Raw genomic sequence first — 18,256 nt, forward strand, 5'->3', positions numbered from 1 at the left:
AACAATAACAAGAACACAGACATGCATATTGAACCAATAAATACTTTTTCATGTGCTTATTCACACAGGTACTCCCACCCCGCTTGTTCGCTGGCTAAAAAATGGAATAGTTCTTACCGGTAATGTACCAGGGATGACCCAGCTGGGCAATGGTTCCTTAATGATTGAATCACCATTGCCAAGTCATACTGGAGACTACATATGCTTGGCTACTAATGAAGCTGGCTCAGCAAGAAGGAAGACTAAGCTGGTGGTATATGGTAAAGAACAAGATCACATATGACAGTTGCTAATGTTTGCAGTTTGTAAAGTGAATGGAAAACTTATTGTATTTTTTTGCCTTCTCAGCACCACCAAGGATACTAGAGAATGGACAGGCACATAATATCTCACTGATGGCCAATCAGCCTTTGAGTTTGGGCTGTGAAGTGAATGGAGTCCCCTTCCCGGTAGTCACTTGGAGCAAAGATAACAAAATTGTAAGTTGTTATCACATTATAGAGACATGTAATGAGTGTGTGCACACCAATTTCTATCCTTTTATATATATATATATATATATATATATGTATATATATATATATATATATATTTTTTTTTTTTTTGGACGCCTACCTCTACACGTACATGAACTTTTATGGCATCCCAGTCTTAGTCCGTCTTATACCTCCTGATGCTTAAGGTATTGATTGGAGCTAGGGCCCAATTTCTGACTCTCGATTACTATACATACCGTATATTACCAAAAGTATTGGGACGCCTGCCTTTACATGCACATGAAATTTAATGGCATCCCAGTCTTAGTCCATAGGGTTCTATATTGAGTTGGCCCACCCATTGCAGCTATAACAGCTTCAACTGTTCTGGGAAGGCTGTCCACAAGGTTTAGGAGTGTGTCTATGGTAATGTTTGACCATTCTTCCAGAAGCGCATTTGTGAGGTCAGGCATTGATGTTGACCTGGCTCACAGTTTGCGCTCTAATTCATCCCAAAGGTGTTCTATCAGGTTGGGTGCAAGCCAGTCCACCCCAAACTCGCTCATCCATGTCTTTATGGACCTTGCTTTGTGCACTGGTCCAAATCATTTGGTGGAGGGGGGATTATGGTGTGTAGTTGTTTTTCAGGGGTTGGGCTTGGCCCCCTAGTCTTACTTCAGGGAACTCTTAAGGCGTCAGCATACCAAAACATTTTGGACAATTTCATACTCCCAACTTTATGGGAAGAGTTTGGGGATGGCCCCTTCCTGTTCCAACATGACTGCGCACCAGTGCACAAAGCAAGGTCCATAAAGACATGGATGAGCGTGTTTGGGGTGGAGGGACTTGACTGGCCTATACAGAATCCTGACCTCAACCCGATAGAACACTGGTGTGTGTGTATATGAGTGAGAGAGTGAACAAATAAAAGATATACTACTACTTCCTGGGAAATTGTGATCAACCAATGAAAATAGATTGGGTGTTCACAATGGAGTAGAGTGGAGAGAGTAACTAAGTGACTAAAAACATGGAGTTAGAATAAATTACCTGGCATCTATTGGACACTCTGTTTCATAAATTGATGCATACTCTATGAGGAAGGAACCTAAAGCCAACTCCAGTCCAACTGCAAAGGTAAAATGTTTACATTTAGGGAACGGGAAAAGCAGTTTTACTGACCCCATTCTCCACTTTTCCAGCAGATGGCGCTCCTCTATGCCCCGGCAGTGAACTGTTCCTCAGCATCTTCATGTTCAGTACAGGGCCTTTGCTGGAGAAGTGTGGGATTGCTATAAAAATATACATATATACTGACCTGGTGAGCCAGCTGTCAATCAGGCAGTTGGGTGGTTCCTGACAGTATTGTCAGGGTCCATCTCAAGCCTGGAGCGGCTCTGTCTTGTCAGGTAATAGCGGGGAAAAGCCTGCTATCAGATTACACTACCATCAACCTAATATCCCCTGCACGGCATCACTTAGACTAGGAGAGGGAAGGGCAGCATGTAGGAACCAGTAAAGCGTTGCTGCATTACACATGTGCTGACAGAGAACTTGCTGACAGGAGGAGAATGATGACTAAGCGTGTTGGACTTAAAGTGTTACTAAACCCACAGCAGTAAAATCAGTCTGTATATGCAGTAAAGCATGCTTGTTATACCCACTGTGGAACCTAAGGGGTTAACCCTGTTTGATACTGTCTTCTCGGATCCTCCCCTCCTTCCACAGTCCCCAATCCATCTCCTGACAAGACAGAGCCTTTGGGGTCACTCTGCACATGCTCAGTTTGGTGTGTATTGCTAGAGAGTTTTTTTTTTTTTTTACTTCTTGGGAGGGTGAATGTGATCAGCACAGGGCCAGACAGAGGGTCAGGGGTCCTGCAGTCTCATAGGACAGTCAGAGGAGAATGAAAACTCATCCTACAAGCTTTAACCGCTGCTTGGCTGGACACTGATAGAAGTCACAAGACTGCTATATACTGCTGATGAGAAAGGGTATTTAGCTGTTTATATTTACTAAAATAATTGCATTTCCATGTTCTATGTACGGTGGGAGACTCAATATAATGAATGCAGGGTAATGGGTTTAGTAACACTTTAATGGAGAGGTGACAACACTAAGTATGTTTTAATTATAACAAAGAGAGTGGTGTCACCCTATTGGATAGACAGGCTTGCAAAACCTTTGGCAGATTAGACAGTTCTCATAGGTGTAATTCAGTTGTGTATTTAGTCGTTTGCCAGGAGTTCAGCTTTTAATAGTTTACCCAGCCCAGTTTACTAAATGTTATGATTCTACGAGCTGCAACCAACTTATTCCTTCTTATTTCTTTTCAACCAGATGACTGAGGCACCGGGGATCAGTTTTCAGTCTGCTGGTCAGGCTCTGCGCTTTCACCGAATACGTAAAGATGATTCAGGGTCATATACGTGCAGGGCGGTGAACCGTGCTGGAGAAGCCCACCGTACCTACAATATCTTAGTATTTGGTGAGTATTTATAAGTCCTTACTACTGCCCAGGACTCTGGATGTCAAGTATGGTCCAAAACGGATATGTTTACAAGCAATGGGAAAGAATTAACAAAGAGTTGTGCAAGCTCAAGCTTGCACAACTCTTCTAAATTTAGAACATGGAACAGACCCTGGTGCAAGCCCCTTTGTTAAAGGATAAGTCCACCCTAAAACTAAAATCCCTGCATCTATAGATCTCCACAACCTAACACTAACTTATCTAGCCCTGTAAAGAAGAAATCAGTATACATACCTTTTTTTGAAGCCGATCCGACCCGATCCCATGCTGAGTTGTCAGCCGTGGCTTCGATGTGTAGACTGGTGCAGAGGACACAGCCGACAACGGAAGCCCCATAGTTGGTCTATGGGTGACGCCACTCCCCATTCATTTCACAGCTGCTGTCGGCCGTGTCCTCTGCAGAGCTTCCACCGCTGGAGACCGAGTCAGATCGGCTTCAAAAAAGGTATGTATACTGATTTCTTCTTTACAGGGCTGGATAGTTTAGTGTTTGAACATTGAGATCTATAAATGCAAGGATTTTAGTTTTAGGGTGGACTTAACCTTTAATTAGGAGCAATCAGTTGTCTGTGCTGTGTCTGTGACAGACACAGCACACAGGACTGAACAGTGAGTTGGATTCTCTGATCCTCCCTGCCGCTCATCTCAGAGTGGAGGAGAAAGGTGATAACCGTGTGCAGGCTCTGCTCGTGCTGCGTATTCACTGCAGGGGCAGAAAGAGGGATATAAACTGTCTGCTGGCATCTCATATTCAATACAACAAGGTAGCACCTGTCGGGAATGAGAAGCAGTTTTCTATAACGAAAACTGCCACATACCCTCTGTTAAATATGTTGAGACCTGTGCAAATTTCCATTTCACTCGAAGACCCCTTTCACACGGGCTTTCCGATCAGGTCTGCCTTTCAGTTTTTCAGGCGGATCTGATTGGATGATGCTCCGTGCACTCCCTCGGAGCGGCAGATGTCAGGGCTGACATGTCCGCTGACACCCGATGCTATCCGATCCGATCCTGTCCGTGAAATCCAGACGAATGGAAACTCTATTTTCCATCCGTCTGGAGGATCGGATTGGATGAAAAGGAACAGGCGATCCGTTTTCATCTGATCTCCCATAGAGGAGAGCGGGGATCTGACAGGTCCGTCTCAGCACAGCTGAGCAAAACGGAGTCCGCTGGGCGGAAAGCCCGTGTGAAAGGACCCTAAAAAAGAAACTGGTGCAGGTGGCGCAGATAGACCTGAAACAGGCACACACCACTTTTGACCGTTTCCTACTCCATTTTGATTGGACTTTTAGCCCGCAAAAAATGTTGGCTTGTAAATTTTAGACTTCTATTAACAAATAAATACTAAACCTGTGGAGTGGCACTCTCATTGTATTCCCTACACTTCCCATCCCCACTTTCTAGAAATGAAACCCTGACAGAAATTTGAACTCTTCCCTAATCAATTTTGGTTGGAGTTATGCTTTAAGGGCTCATTCACACAAGTGCTCATCCCTGTGGAGTCTTTTTGTTCTAGTACTGAGCTGAGTATAGGCAGGCGACAGCCTCCCCCCGGTCGCCGGCTCACTCACCCTCTCACCCTGGACATGTGGAGGGCAGTCAGCAGCGGCGGCGGCGGCTTCCCCATCTGTCCCTGCGTCTCCTCCCTCCTTGGCCAATTCCATGGCTTCTCCTTTCGGCCAATCAGGAACCCACTTCTTGGTCCGGATTCGTCTGAGGAAGGAGCTTTTGTGCGCATGCTCCGAAACGCGTTACGTCATATCCGGGAAGGCTTGTGGTTCACCGCTGCCTCCACCTGATCCAGCTTCTTCACGGCTTTTCCTGTCATCGTCATCAACCGGCTGCGGGCCAGTAGGAAGGGGGACACACAGGACGCAGGAAGCGATCTAGGAGCCATGGACTAAGGCATTCCCATGTGAGTTGTACATGTATGTCATGCCAATAAATTTTATGCTACACTCAGCGGGGCCCGTTTTTTCCTTTTGTTGCCAGCGGGATTCTCGCCTCTTGCCTGCCAGAGCTGCCCTGAGTTTACATCAACAACATTGGAGCATATGCTTCAGAAGCCCCTGATCATCCTTATTAACTGTTTTTTTGCTACACTGGGGTCCTTTCTCCTTGGCACAAGTGCCCAGCACCTCTCCTGTCGGGAACCCACTTCCTAATTGGCCAGGAGGAGAATCCATGTAACAATAGCGAATATTCATTCGCTATTGTCACGCAACTGGGTGGGCTCAGGGCGTTGTGTTATGTGCCCCGAACCCACCCTTTTTGGAAGCCTATTAGAGCCTCTGGTTCTAATCACGTGCTTTAAAATAAAAAAAAATAAAAAACACCATTGGAATCCATGCATCTGGTGCCCTGCATGTAGATTAGGGGGCCGGACGCATTGATAGAGAGGGTGGTGCCCCTGCGCCCCCAATGGACGGGCCGCCTCTGGCAGGCCAAATAAGTGGACAGACATCATCTGTACGAACTGACCCACAGACAGACACGTTTGACAGATACGTTTTAAACAGCTTTACTATTTTTGGGAGCAACCAGTATTTTCATTTTAGATATTACGATTTTTTTATAAAGCAATGTTAGTCTGAAAATCTGAATTTTTTTTTTTTGGTAAAATTTTGTAAAATAAGTGGTTATAGTTGTCTTTTTCTTTGCAGTGCCACCAACGATCTACGGGGCCGGATCTGTCCAAGATTTGACGGCACGAGAGGGGACAGAGGTGGAGCTACAGTGCAGAGTGTCTGGGCTGCCCAAACCTCAGGTGGAATGGACCAAAGATGGACAGTAAGTAAGACATCCTTAATTGCTACCTAATGGCTAAATGCATATCACAGATGTTTGCAATGTGGATTTGGCCATTATGCAGCAATGTAGAAGGATTTCTATTGATGTCCAGGGTTATACCATATGGGTGCCTCCATGAAATGGAACATCTGTATACCATTTGCTGTAATCTCAGCTGCCATGCTATAAATATTCAGGTATGACCATATCACTGAGACTAAAGGCTGGTTTTATTTACCTGCTCCTTAGCGTGTATGATATTTTGGGATCTAGGACATTAATTATACATTAATATTTATATGAAAGTGCAGAGAGCAAGGGTCCCTGTGTGAGAAAAATTTGATAGATAGATAGATAGATAGATAGATAGATAGATAGATAGATAGATAGATAGATAGATAGATAGATAGATAGATAGATAGATAGATAGATAGATAGATAGATAGATAGATAGATAGATAGATAGATAGATAGATAGATAGATAGATAGATAGATAGATAGATAGATAGATAGATAGATAGATAGATAGATAGATAGATAGATAGATAGATAGATAGATAGATAGATAAAATAGATAGATTAAGAGAGATAGATTAAGATAGCTTTGAAAAAGTATTCATACCCCTTGAAATTTTTCACATTTTGTCATGTTACAACCAAAAATGTAAATGTATTTTATTGGGATTTTATGTGATAGACCAACACAAAGTGGCACATAATTGTTAAAGAGGTTGTAAACCCTTTTTTTTTTTTTTCTTTTGCACCCTGCAAGAGAAACACATAATGAGCTAGTATGCATCGCATACTAGCTCATTATGAAATACTTACCTTAGAACGAGCCCCCGCCGTGCCGCCCGCTTAGCTGGATGACGGGCGACATGTCCAGTCGCCCGTCTTTCGGGATTGCGGCATCCGGCCATCTGATTGGCCGGAGCCACGGTGACATCACTCCCGCTCACGCGCGCTGGGGCCGGCGGTCACGGCACGGAGTTCTGAAGGAACGGCACCAGCGGTCGTTCCTTCAGATCGCATGCGCCAGTGATGTCACTGGCTGCATGTAAGGTAAATATCTCCTAAACGGTACATGTTTAGGAGATATTTACAGTACCTATAGGTAAGACTTATCATAGGCTTACCTATAGGTAAAAGTGTCAGAGGAGGGTTTACTTCCTCTTTAATTGGAATGAAAATGATAAATGGTTTTCAACATTTTATACAAATACATTTCTAAAAAGTGTGGCCTGCATTTGTATTCACCCCCTTAACTCTGATACCCCGAACTAAAATCAAGTAGAACCAATTGCCTTCAGAAGTCACCCAATTAGTAAATAAGAGTCCACCTGTGTGTAATTTAATCTCAGTATAAATACAGCTGTTCTGTGAAGCCCTCAGAGGTTTGTTAGAAAACCTTAGTGAACAAACCACATCATGAAGGCCGAGGAACACACTAGGCAGGTTAGGGATGAAGTTGTGGAGAAGTTTAACCACTTGCCGACTGCCGCACGACTATTTACTGCGGCAGTCTGGCTCTCCTGGGCAAACCGACTTAGGGCTACGTCGCTCGCCCAGGAGCATCTAGGGGGCGAGCACGCACCGCCGGGGGCGCGCTCCTGCCCCCGCTCGTTCCCGCACATCCCCGTGCGAGTGACCGGCGGCTCCGATGTCTGCCGGCCACTCGCGATCTCACGCTGGAGTGGGAGAAAGGCAGGCGGCTCATGTAAACAAAGCCGTCTGTCATTCTCCCTGGTGTAACTTCTGAGATCATACGATCCTGCTATGTAGGATCGTATGTCTCTGTTGTTACATCACAAGCCACGCCCCTTGACAGTTAGAATCACACCCCTAGGGACACACTTAACCCCTTGATCACTAATAAAGTTAATCCCTTCCCTGCCAGTGTCATTTTTACAGTAACAGTGCATATGTATAGCACTGATTACTGTAGTAATGTCACTGGTAACCCCAAAAGTGTCAAAAATGTTAGTTAGGGATCTGTCCGCCGCAATGTCGCAGTCCCGCAAAAAAATCGCAGATCGCTGCCATTACTAGTTAAAAAAAAACAATGAAAATGACAAAAAATCTTTCCCTTTGTTATTAAACGCAAAAACTTTTGCGCAAATCAATCAAAATACGCTTATTGCGAATTTTTTTAAGAAGAATATGTAGCAGAAAACAAATTGGCCTAAAACGTTAAAAAGTTTTGATTTTTACATTTTTTTTTTGGGGGGGGGGGGAATTTCATATAAAAAAAATGTGAAAAATATTGTTATTTTTCATAATTTACGCTCTTTTTTTGTTTATAGCGCAAAAAATAAAAATCGCACAGGTGATCAAATACCACCAAAAGAAAGCTCTATTTGGAGAGAACTGTGACAGCTCTCTATATACATATGAGTAATAAAGTGCATATAAAACCAATACAATGGTACGTAAATCGTATAGAAAACCAGAAAAAAAGTCCCAATAAAAAGTAGAAGGTGAAGACATCCAGGATGGTCAAGCTATATTTGTGGGGAAAAAAGGACATCAATTTTATTTGGGCACAGCGTAGCACGACCGCACAATTGTCCGTTAAAGTAACGCAGTGCCGAATCGCAAAAAAATGCTCTGTCCATTAAGGGGGGCAAATCCTTCTGGTCCAGAAGTGGATAATTAAGTTTTAGCAATAAAACTTGGAAGCTAAATTGTGACTGATTTTGCACTCTCTAGCTTTAGTAAATAAACCCCTTAGCATCCAATTTGTCCACCGCAATATCGCAGTCTATAATGTTGCTGATTGCCACCATTACTAGTAAAATAATTAAATGAATAAAAATATCCAAAGGTTTGTAGATGCGATAACTTTTGCGCAAACCAATCAATATACATATACAAAATGCACATCCTTTGCCAGTTAAATAGACCTTTTTATATTTCAGGTTTTTCATTGATTTGGCGATTTATTTAGCTTGGCTTGCCATTTAAGTCAATAGGCAGTTGCTTTCAATTTAATGTTTTCCAGCACTAGGAGTTAACATGCGTCAGCTGTCGGTTTGCAGACATCCCCCATACACTAGCATGTACACTCCACATCTGTGTGCATTTATCTTCTTCCCAAGAAAAGTGCTTCTCCCGCTTTCAAGTTGACTGTTCTCACTCAGCAAGGTGTCATTAAAGAGGTGGGGGGAGACGAGCTGTATGTCTATTATCCCCTCATATCCTGTATACACTAACGCATGGCAGGTGTGCGGTGCATATGTTACCGAGGCTGCGGAAGACAAGGGCGGGGGGCATTGATAGAGCTGGAGGTAAGAATTTCATTATAGTAAGTGGTCAGATTTGGGGAAATTAATGGGGGCAGTAAAATCAGGCAATTGACCTGCATTTTTACCAATCCCCCTTAACCACTTGCCGACCGCCGCACGACTATCTACGTCGGCGGTCAGCCCCTCACAGGCAAACTAACGTAGGGCTACGTTGCTTGCTTGTGAGGGTCTAGGGAGCGAGCGCGCGCCCCCGCTCCCGCGTGGTCACGGACCCCCCCGCGCGTGTGACCGGCGGACCCGATGTCCGCCGGCCACTCGGCGATCGGCGGGGGAGAGGGAGAATGTCAGGCAGCTTGTGTAAACAAGCTGCCTGTCATTCTCCTCGCTGTAAAGACACTGATCACTCGGATCTAGTATGTAGATCCGTTGATCAGTGTCCTTACAGCTCAAGCCCCAGCCAATCACAGTAGAAAGCACGCCCCTAGGGACACACACAGCCCCTCCCTCCTAAATAAAGTTAACCCCTTCACTGCCAGTGTATTTTTACAGTAACAGTGCATATATATAGCACTGATTACTGTAGAAATGTCACTGGTAACCCCAAAAGTGTCAAAAATGTCAGTCAAGGGTCCGATCTGTCCGCCGCAATGTCGCAGTACCGCAAAAAAAATCGCAGATCGCCGCCATTACGCGTTAAAAAAAAAAACAACAAAAATGACAAAAATCTTTCCCTTTGTTAGTAAACTTTTGCGCAAACCAATCAAAATACGCTTTTTGCGATTTTTTTTACCAAACATAGGTAGCATAAAACAAATTGGCCTGAAAATTTTAAAAAATTTTGATTTTTACATTTTTTTGGGGGGGGGAATTTCATATAAAAAAAATGTGAAAAATATTGCTATTTTTGCAAAATTGACGCTCTTTTTTTGTTTATAGCGCGTGATCAAAAAATCGCACAGGTGATCAAATACCACCAAAAGAAAGCTCTGTTTGTGGGAAAAAAAGGACGTCAAATTCGTTTAGGTACAGCGTCGCACGACCGCGCAATTGTCCGTTAAAGTCACGCAGTGCCGAATCGCAAAATACCCCCTGGTCGGAATGGGGGTAAAATCTTCCAGGGCTTAAGTGGTTAAAGGAGAAGCATGGCCAAAGCTCTTTTTGGCCATACATCTCTTGTGGGTCACAGGGGTGCACTTAGTTCTGCATTCCTTTGATCCAGTTTCAGCTGACTGCTGGCTAAAGCCCACTGTCGGCTGACATCACAGAGCTGGTCTGTAGGCGCCTGTGATCCTTCTATATAGGATCACAGGTCTATGATCATTTCACAATCCCTGCCTCCATACAGTTAGAAAGCACTCCCTCGGCTCACACTTAATCATTTAACAAGCCCAACCCCCATACGGTTAGAATCACTCCCCTAGGCTCACATTTAACCCCTTGATCACTAACAGTGTTAACCCCTTCCCTGCCAGTGTCATTATTACAGTAACAATGCATATTTATAGCACTGATTACTGTAGTAATGTCACTGGTCCCCCCAAAAGTGTCAAAAAATGTCAGTCAGGGGTCCGATCTGTCCACCGCAATGTCGCAGTCCCACCAAAAATCACAGATTGCCGCCATTGCTAGTAAAAAAAAACAATAAAAATGACATAAATCTTTCCGGTAGTTAGTAGACGCAATAACTTTTGCGCACACCAATCAAAATACGCTTATTGTGATTTTTTTTTACCAAAAATATGTAGCAGAAGAGCAATTGGCTAAAATGTTAAAAAATTTTGATTTAAAATTTTTTTTTGGAGAATGTTATATAGCAGAATGTGAAAAATATTGTTTTTTTTTTTTCAAAATTGTCGCTTTTTTTGTTTATAGCGCAAAAAATAAAAGTCGCACAGGTGATCAAATACCACCAAAAAAAGCTCTGTTTGTAGGAAAAAAAGGACATCAATTTTATTTGGGTACAGTGTCGCACGACCGCGCAATTGTCCGTTAAAGTAACGCAGTGCCGAATTGCGAAAAATGGCCTGGTCATTAAGGGGGGAAATCCTTCTGGTCCAGAAGTGGTTAAAGGAGAAGTATGGCCAAAGCTCTTTTGGCTATACATCTCTTGTGGGTCACAGGGGTGAACTTAGCTGAAACTGGATCACAGGAGTGATGAACTGACTACTAGCTAAAGCCCACTGTCGGCTGACGTCATAGAGCCATCTGTAGGCAGGTGCAGCGACAGTCAGTTCATAAGGGGTGCACTGACATTGACATAAGCAAATCAATATTTTCGTGATTGTCTTCTGGCTTTTCCTCCCGGCCAATCAGGACAGGAGGCGGATCTAAAAGTGATTGTTTTTTTTTTTTCATACCAAACATGTAATACTTACCTCCTCTGTGAAGTTGGTTTTGCACAGAGCAGCCTGGATCCTCCTCTTCTTGGGTCCCTCTTTGGCTCTCAAGGCCCCTCCCTTCTGTTCAGTACCCCCACAGCAAGCAGCTTGCTATGGGGGCACCCGAGCCGAGTCACAGCTCCGTGTGTCCATTCAGACATGACGCCGCCACCCGGCCTCGCCCCCTCTCTCTCCTAAATGGTTGAAGGATTTTGATGGACAGCAGTGGGAGCCAATCGTGCCAAGCTGCTGTTTCAGCAAATGAGGAGGGGAGCCCCGGGCAGTTCAGACACTCCTACAACATCGCTGGATTAAGACGGGTTTAGGTAAGTATAAGGGGGGCTGAGGGAGGCTTCTGTACACAGAAGGTGTTTTTATCCTAATGCTTTGAATGCAAAAACCTTCTGCCTTTACAATCCCTTTAAAGCTGAGCCCCCCCCCCCCCCCCTCCAAAAATGAAAAGTCAGCAGCTACACACACTGTACACATACTGTAGCTGCTGACTTTTAATATTAGGACACTTACCTGTCCTGGAGTCCAGCGATGTCCGCACCGCAGCCGATGTTTCCTTTTTTTGGGGACCAGTGTCGCTAACACAGTGCTCCGTGCTAAAAAAAATGCACTGTCACTGTACTAATGACACTGGCAGGGAAGGGGTTGCCATCAGGGGCGATCAAAGTGTTAAATCAGGGATCCCTCAAACTACGGCCCTCCAGCTGTTGCGGAACTACACATCCCATGAAGCATTGTAAAACTCTTGACATTCACAGACATGACTAGGCATGATGGGAAATGTAGTTCCTGAACAGCGGGAGGGCCATAGTTTGAAGACCCCTGAGTTAAATGTGTTCCTAAGGGGTGCTTTCTAACTGTGTACGGGATGGGCTTTCTGCACGAACACAGAGACCTGTGTTCCTAAATAGGAGGAACACAGGATCTCTGTGTTCATTACTGACAGAACAGCAGTGCTGTGTTCACATCTGACACTAATGCCTCGTTTCCACTGAGCGGATCGGTTCGGGTCGGTACGGTACGCTATTTTGAGTGTTTCCATTATGAAAGTGGCCCATACAACCGAACCAAACCGCACCATTCCTGGTCCTGCTTCAGATGTAGGGCCATAGGAAATGGTGCGGTACGGTTAGGGCGGAGCAACTGGCGTCACACGATACATTCCACTGATTGGTGGACAGGAAAACGTCATTGCTCACGTCAAACAAAAGCACAAAACAAAACACCACGTTTGGTGTGAACCCTGCATGGCGCCTGGCGGTCCAACTTGCAGTGGAAATGCTCACCTGAATAGGCCGGACCATTCTAACCCTTCCAAACTGTACCGACCCGAACCGTTCCGCTCAGTGGAAACGAGGCATAAGTGACGCTTTTTGGGGAGTAGTGACACCAATACATTGCTCCGTGCTAAAACAAAATGCACTGTCACTGTACTAATGACACTGGCAGGGAAGGGGGTTAACATCAGGGGCGATCAAAGGGTTAAATCAGGGATCCCTCAAACTACGGCCCTCCAGCTGTTGCGGAACTACACATCCCATGAGGCATTGTATAACTCTTGACATTCACAGACATGACTAGGCATGATGGGAAATATAGTTCCTGAACAGCAGGAGGGCCATAGTTTGAAGACCCCTGAGTTAAATGCGTTCCTAGAAGGTGCTTTCTGGATGGGCTTTCTGCATGAACACAGAGACCTGTGTTCCTAAACAGGAGGAACACAGGATCTCTGTGTTCATTACTGAGTGCTGTGTTTAAATCTGACACTAAGGCTTCATGTACACGGGACGTTGTTAAAAGTCCCTTTGAATGCTGGAATTTTTAGGACGTTTGAAACGTCCGTTCAATCGCGTTTGTACCTGCGTTTAGCGGTGTTTCCGGGCGTTTGCGTTTAGAAGCGTTTCTAGAGGTCAAAAAAATTATTCCCCTTTAAAATGGAAAAACACGAATGCTAAACGCGGGTCATCGCGTTCGGACGCGTTCGGTCGCGTTTGAAACGCCGGGAAACACACGTTCGAACGCAAATAATTGCGTTCTAAAAACAGTCCCTGAACGCAACTGCCTGCAAATGACTGTAAACGACCTGGTGTACATGGACAGATAAGATAAAATGTAGATGGGTTCAGGGGCTTCTGAAAAAAACGCCCCAACTGCTCCTAAACGGCCATTTCCAGCATCCCGTGTACATGGAGCCTAAATGACACTTTTTGGGGACCAGCGACCCCAATACAGTGCTCCGTGCTAAAGAAAAGGGAGTGCTTTCTAACTGCTGCTTGGCAGAAACACAGGATCTCCATCTTCCCCTCTCGCAGAACGGCAGGGGTCCCGGGGGGGGGGGGGCATTGGGTCCGCTAATTGGCTCCCGCTGTGTCCAATTACGTGATTTTGCACAGAAGGGTCCACAACAGGTTAAACTGCAAATTCATCTGATCCTTGAGAATGATCTATGAGCTGAAAATCATTTTTTGATGATAAAAAGGTCAACGCCACGTGCGGTCGGCCTAGTGGACTGAGCCCAATGGGTCGCGGGATCTAGCGCACCTGGGAGCTCCAGCAGCTGCTGCACACTTCTCATTGTCAGGAATGATGGGGGAGCATGGGAGACGGACCCTCCCTAGAAACAGAAGTGTGAAGTCATAACAGAGGATCCCCGCTGGCTCTTCTGGCGCACACATAGCAATACCGGGAACAATACTGAACTACAGAGGACCTCGTCATCCTTCCAGCTAACACCATACATCCTTCTACTATATCACCGAATAACAATGGGATCTCTACATTCCTGCTTCTCATACTGTCATATAACTCTTACCTGGGAAACCTATTATCCAAAATACCCAGGCCCCTGACATCAACACTTTTAACAACTTCTGGACCGGAAGGTTTTACCCCCTTAACCACTTTAAGACCGGCCATTTTTTGCGATACGACACTTCAATTGCACGGTCGTGCGACGCTGTACCCAAATAACACGGATGTCCTTTTTCCCCAGGCCATTTTTTTGCGATACGACACTTCATTTCTTTAACTGACAATTGCACGGTCGTGCGACGCTGTACCCAAATAACACGGATGTCCTTTTTCCCCCACAAACAGAGCTTTCCTTTGGTGGTGTTTGATCCCCTCTGTGATTTTTTTATTTTTTGCGCTATAAACAAAAAAAAAAAACAAAAAAAGAGTGACAATTCTGAAAAAAAAAAACAATATTTTTCACTTTCTGCTATATAACATTCCATTAATTTAATGGACAATTGCGCGGTCATGCGACGCTGTACCTAAATAAAACTGATATCCTTTTTTCCCCACAAACAGAGCTTTCTTTTGGTGGTATTTGATCACCTCTGCGGTTTTTATTTTTTGCGCTATAAACAAAAAAAAGAGTGACAATTAAAAAAAAATATATATACATATATATATATATATATATATGATATATATATATATATATATATACACACACATATATATATATATAGTACTTTCTGTTATAAGACATATCCAATAAAAAATGTAAAAAATCGACTTTCATCATCAATTTGGGCCAATATGTATTTTGCTACATGTCTTTGCTATAAAAAAAAAAACAAAAAACCCAATAAGTGTATATTGATTGGTTTGCGCAAAAGCGTATATTGATTGGTTTACCCCCCTTCATGACAAGGCAATTTTTTTGCGATTCGGGACTGCGGTATTTTAACGAAAAATTGCACGGTCATGCGACGCTGTACCCAAATAAAATTGATGTCCTTTTTTCCCCACAAATAGAGATGTCTTTTGGTGGTATTTGATCACCTCTGCGATTTTTTTATTTTTTGCACTATAAACAAAAAAATAGCGACAATTCTGAAAAACAAAACATTTTTCACATTCTGCTATATAACACTCCAAATTAAAAAAAATGTAAAAATCTAATTTTTTTCATCATTTTAGGCCAATTTGTATTCTGCTACATATTTTTGGTAAAAAAAAAAAAATCCCAATAAGTGTATATCGATTGGTTTGCCCAAAAGTTATCACGTCTACAAAGTAGGGGAAAGATATATGTCATTTCTATTTATTTATTTTTACTTTAGTAATGTCACTGGTCCCCCCCAAAAGTGTCAAAAATATCAGTTAGGGGTCCGATCTGTCCGCCGCAATGTCGCAGTCCCGCGAAAAAATCGCAGTTCGCTGCCATTACTCGTTAAAAAAAAAAACAATAAAAATGATATGAATCTTTCCCTTAGTTAGTAAACGCAATAACTTTTGCGCAAACCAATCAAAATACGCTTATTGTGATTTTTTTTACCAAAAATATGTATAGATTGATTACTCCTTTTGAAAAAGATCAATCAGAGAAGAAATTATTTATTTATTGAAGCATGTATGGCCACTATTAGGGAGATTGCATTATCAGAGTGTAACGTGTTGGAGTTATTGATCAATTTTTTTTTATTTCCTCGCTGCAGGCCCCTGACCCCCGGAGACTCCACCATTCAGCTGGTAGAAGAAGGACAGGTACTCCAGCTGAACAGCACCAAGCTCTCACATCAGGGCAGATACCAATGCCTCGCTTTTAACCACGCTGGACAACAAGTCAAAGACTTCAACCTGAAGATACTCAGTAAGTTTCTTGGAATACAGAAGCTGGTTAAAGTGGAGTTCCACCCAAGAATGGAACTTCTGCTGATCTGCTCCCCACCTTCTGGTGTCACTTTTGACACCTTTTAGGAGGGGGGGGGGGGAATGGGTACCTGTTTTTGATAGGTACGCTTCCCCACTTCCGGGAGACAGCGCCACAGTGCCGTCCCTCGGATGTTCGGCCCCCTCCTCCCTCCCTCAATTAGAAAGCGCAGGCGCAGCGCGTTTCACGCCTGCGCAGTAGGGAACCAGCTGTGAAGCCAAAAGGCCTCACTGCCGGTTTTCCTTATATTGTTACATACAGTAGTTAGTGAGGTGGAAAAAAGGCACCAGTCCATCCAGTTCAACCTATGATGAGTGTGTGTGTGGGTTTGCTGGTAACCGACACCCCGGGTATGAAAGGGGTTACAGTCGTTTAGGACATTTCATTCCCGAACACAAATGCAGCAAAAGGACATTCCACTCAGCCGAACAAGAAACCCATACGAATAATCCCCCCCCCCCCCCCAAGTATGAGAGGGTCAAGCAGGAATCAAGACTGTTTATTGAAAAGGACTACACGCTTTATATACACGTTAGAAGTAATGCAGTCACTACATGTACAATGACCCAAATCCAGCCCCCAACATCACACAATGGTTACATAACGAGCCCCCATTACTCTGAGTGTCAATACATCCCTTAGCAGACAACAGATGAGTTCATTAGCACACTTAACAATAGGTGAATGGAAAGCCACCTCAGACAAGATTATCACAATTTACTTATTCAGACAAAAGCAACATCATTAGACAGTCGGTCTCCACATTAAACTTCCTGGAATGCCCATATTAGGAGTTGTACTTCCTGTTCAGAGACCTCACAATGTACAGGGAATATAATCTTCATACGGTATTTCAAGAGAGACCTCATTCCTGAATATCACTGTCCCATTTGGAGCAATGCAAACCGTATACCCAGTGCCCCCCAGTTTCCTGGTCACCCCGTGCCCAAAGTGACTCCCGTCACACGTACATTGTATACCCCTGTATGTTGTGGTCTTTAAGGTGCCCATCTAATCGTTTTTTAAAACTATCGATGCTCCCTGCTGATACCACTGCTTGTTGAAGAGAATTCCACATCCTTACCGCTCTGACAGTAAAGAAACCTTTACGTAGATTAAGGTTAAAGAGCTTCTCTTCTAATTTCAGTGAGTGGCCACGTGTCTTACTAAATTCCCTTTTGCTGAAAAGTTTGTTCCTTATGCTAGGGTCACCAGTACGGTATTTGTACATTGATATCATATCCCCCCTCTCAATCGTCTCTTCTCCAGAGAGAATAGGTTCAGTGCTTGTAGCCTTTCCTCATAGCTGATGTCCTCCATTCCCCTAATTATTTTTGTTGTCCTCTGGACTCTCTCCAGTTCCAGCACATGAGGACCGGTGCACAGAACTGGACAGCATACTCCAGATGTGGCCGGACCAGAGTCTTGTAGAGTGGGAGAATAATCTCTTTATTTCTGGAGTGAATCCCCTTTTTTTATACATCCCAGTATTCTGTTGGCTTTGCTTGCAGCAGCTTGACATTGCATGAGATTGCTGAGCTTGTTGTTTACTAGGACTCCAAGGTCCTTTTCCTTCCTAGACTCATCCAGAGGTTTTCCCTCAACTATCATTCGTGTTTCTGGCACCCAAATGCATTACGTTACATTATTCAGCATTAAACCTCATCTGTCATATAGTTGCCCACCCCATAATTGGCCATAATCGCTGGCCACTCGCGATCCCGCTCAGGAGAGGGAGAAAGACAGACGGCTGATGTAAACACAGCCGTCTGTCATTCTCCCTTAGATCATGACAGAGGCTATGCGATCCTGCTATGTAGGATCGCATGTCACTGTGATGATCTAACAAGCCACGCCCCCCCCCACAGTTAGAATCACACCCCTCGGGACACACTTAACCCCTTGATCACCAATAAAGTTAACCCCTTCCCTGCCAGTGTCATTTTTATAGTAACAGTGCATATTTATAGCACTGATTACTGTAGTAATGTCACTGCTACCCCCAAAAGTGTCAAAAATGTCAGTTAGGGGTCCGATCTGTCCGCCGCAATGTCACAGTCCCGCTAAAAATCGCAGATCGCCGCCATTACTAGTAAAAAAAAAAACAATAAAAATTACATAAATCTTACCTGTAGTTTGTAGACGCGATAACTTTTGC

General features: G+C 44.0%; 1 protein-coding gene across 1 annotated transcript in view; it reads left to right on the plus strand.

The window, feature by feature from the left end:
* HMCN2 (hemicentin 2) overlaps positions 1 to 18,256 on the plus strand; it is a 377,259-nt gene that overhangs the window by 187,249 nt on the left and 171,754 nt on the right. Inside the window, exons 26-30 of the mRNA XM_082263033.1 lie at positions 69 to 260; positions 349 to 479; positions 2,817 to 2,964; positions 5,673 to 5,799; positions 15,884 to 16,038. Of these exons, the coding sequence (XP_082119159.1) occupies positions 69 to 260; positions 349 to 479; positions 2,817 to 2,964; positions 5,673 to 5,799; positions 15,884 to 16,038 (753 nt within the window). The remainder of the gene's footprint in view (positions 1 to 68; positions 261 to 348; positions 480 to 2,816; positions 2,965 to 5,672; positions 5,800 to 15,883; positions 16,039 to 18,256) is intronic.

This window comes from Pelophylax lessonae (assembly GCF_965119305.1).
Source record: "Pelophylax lessonae genome assembly, chromosome: 7".
Classification (NCBI taxonomy): domain Eukaryota; kingdom Metazoa; phylum Chordata; class Amphibia; order Anura; family Ranidae; genus Pelophylax; species Pelophylax lessonae.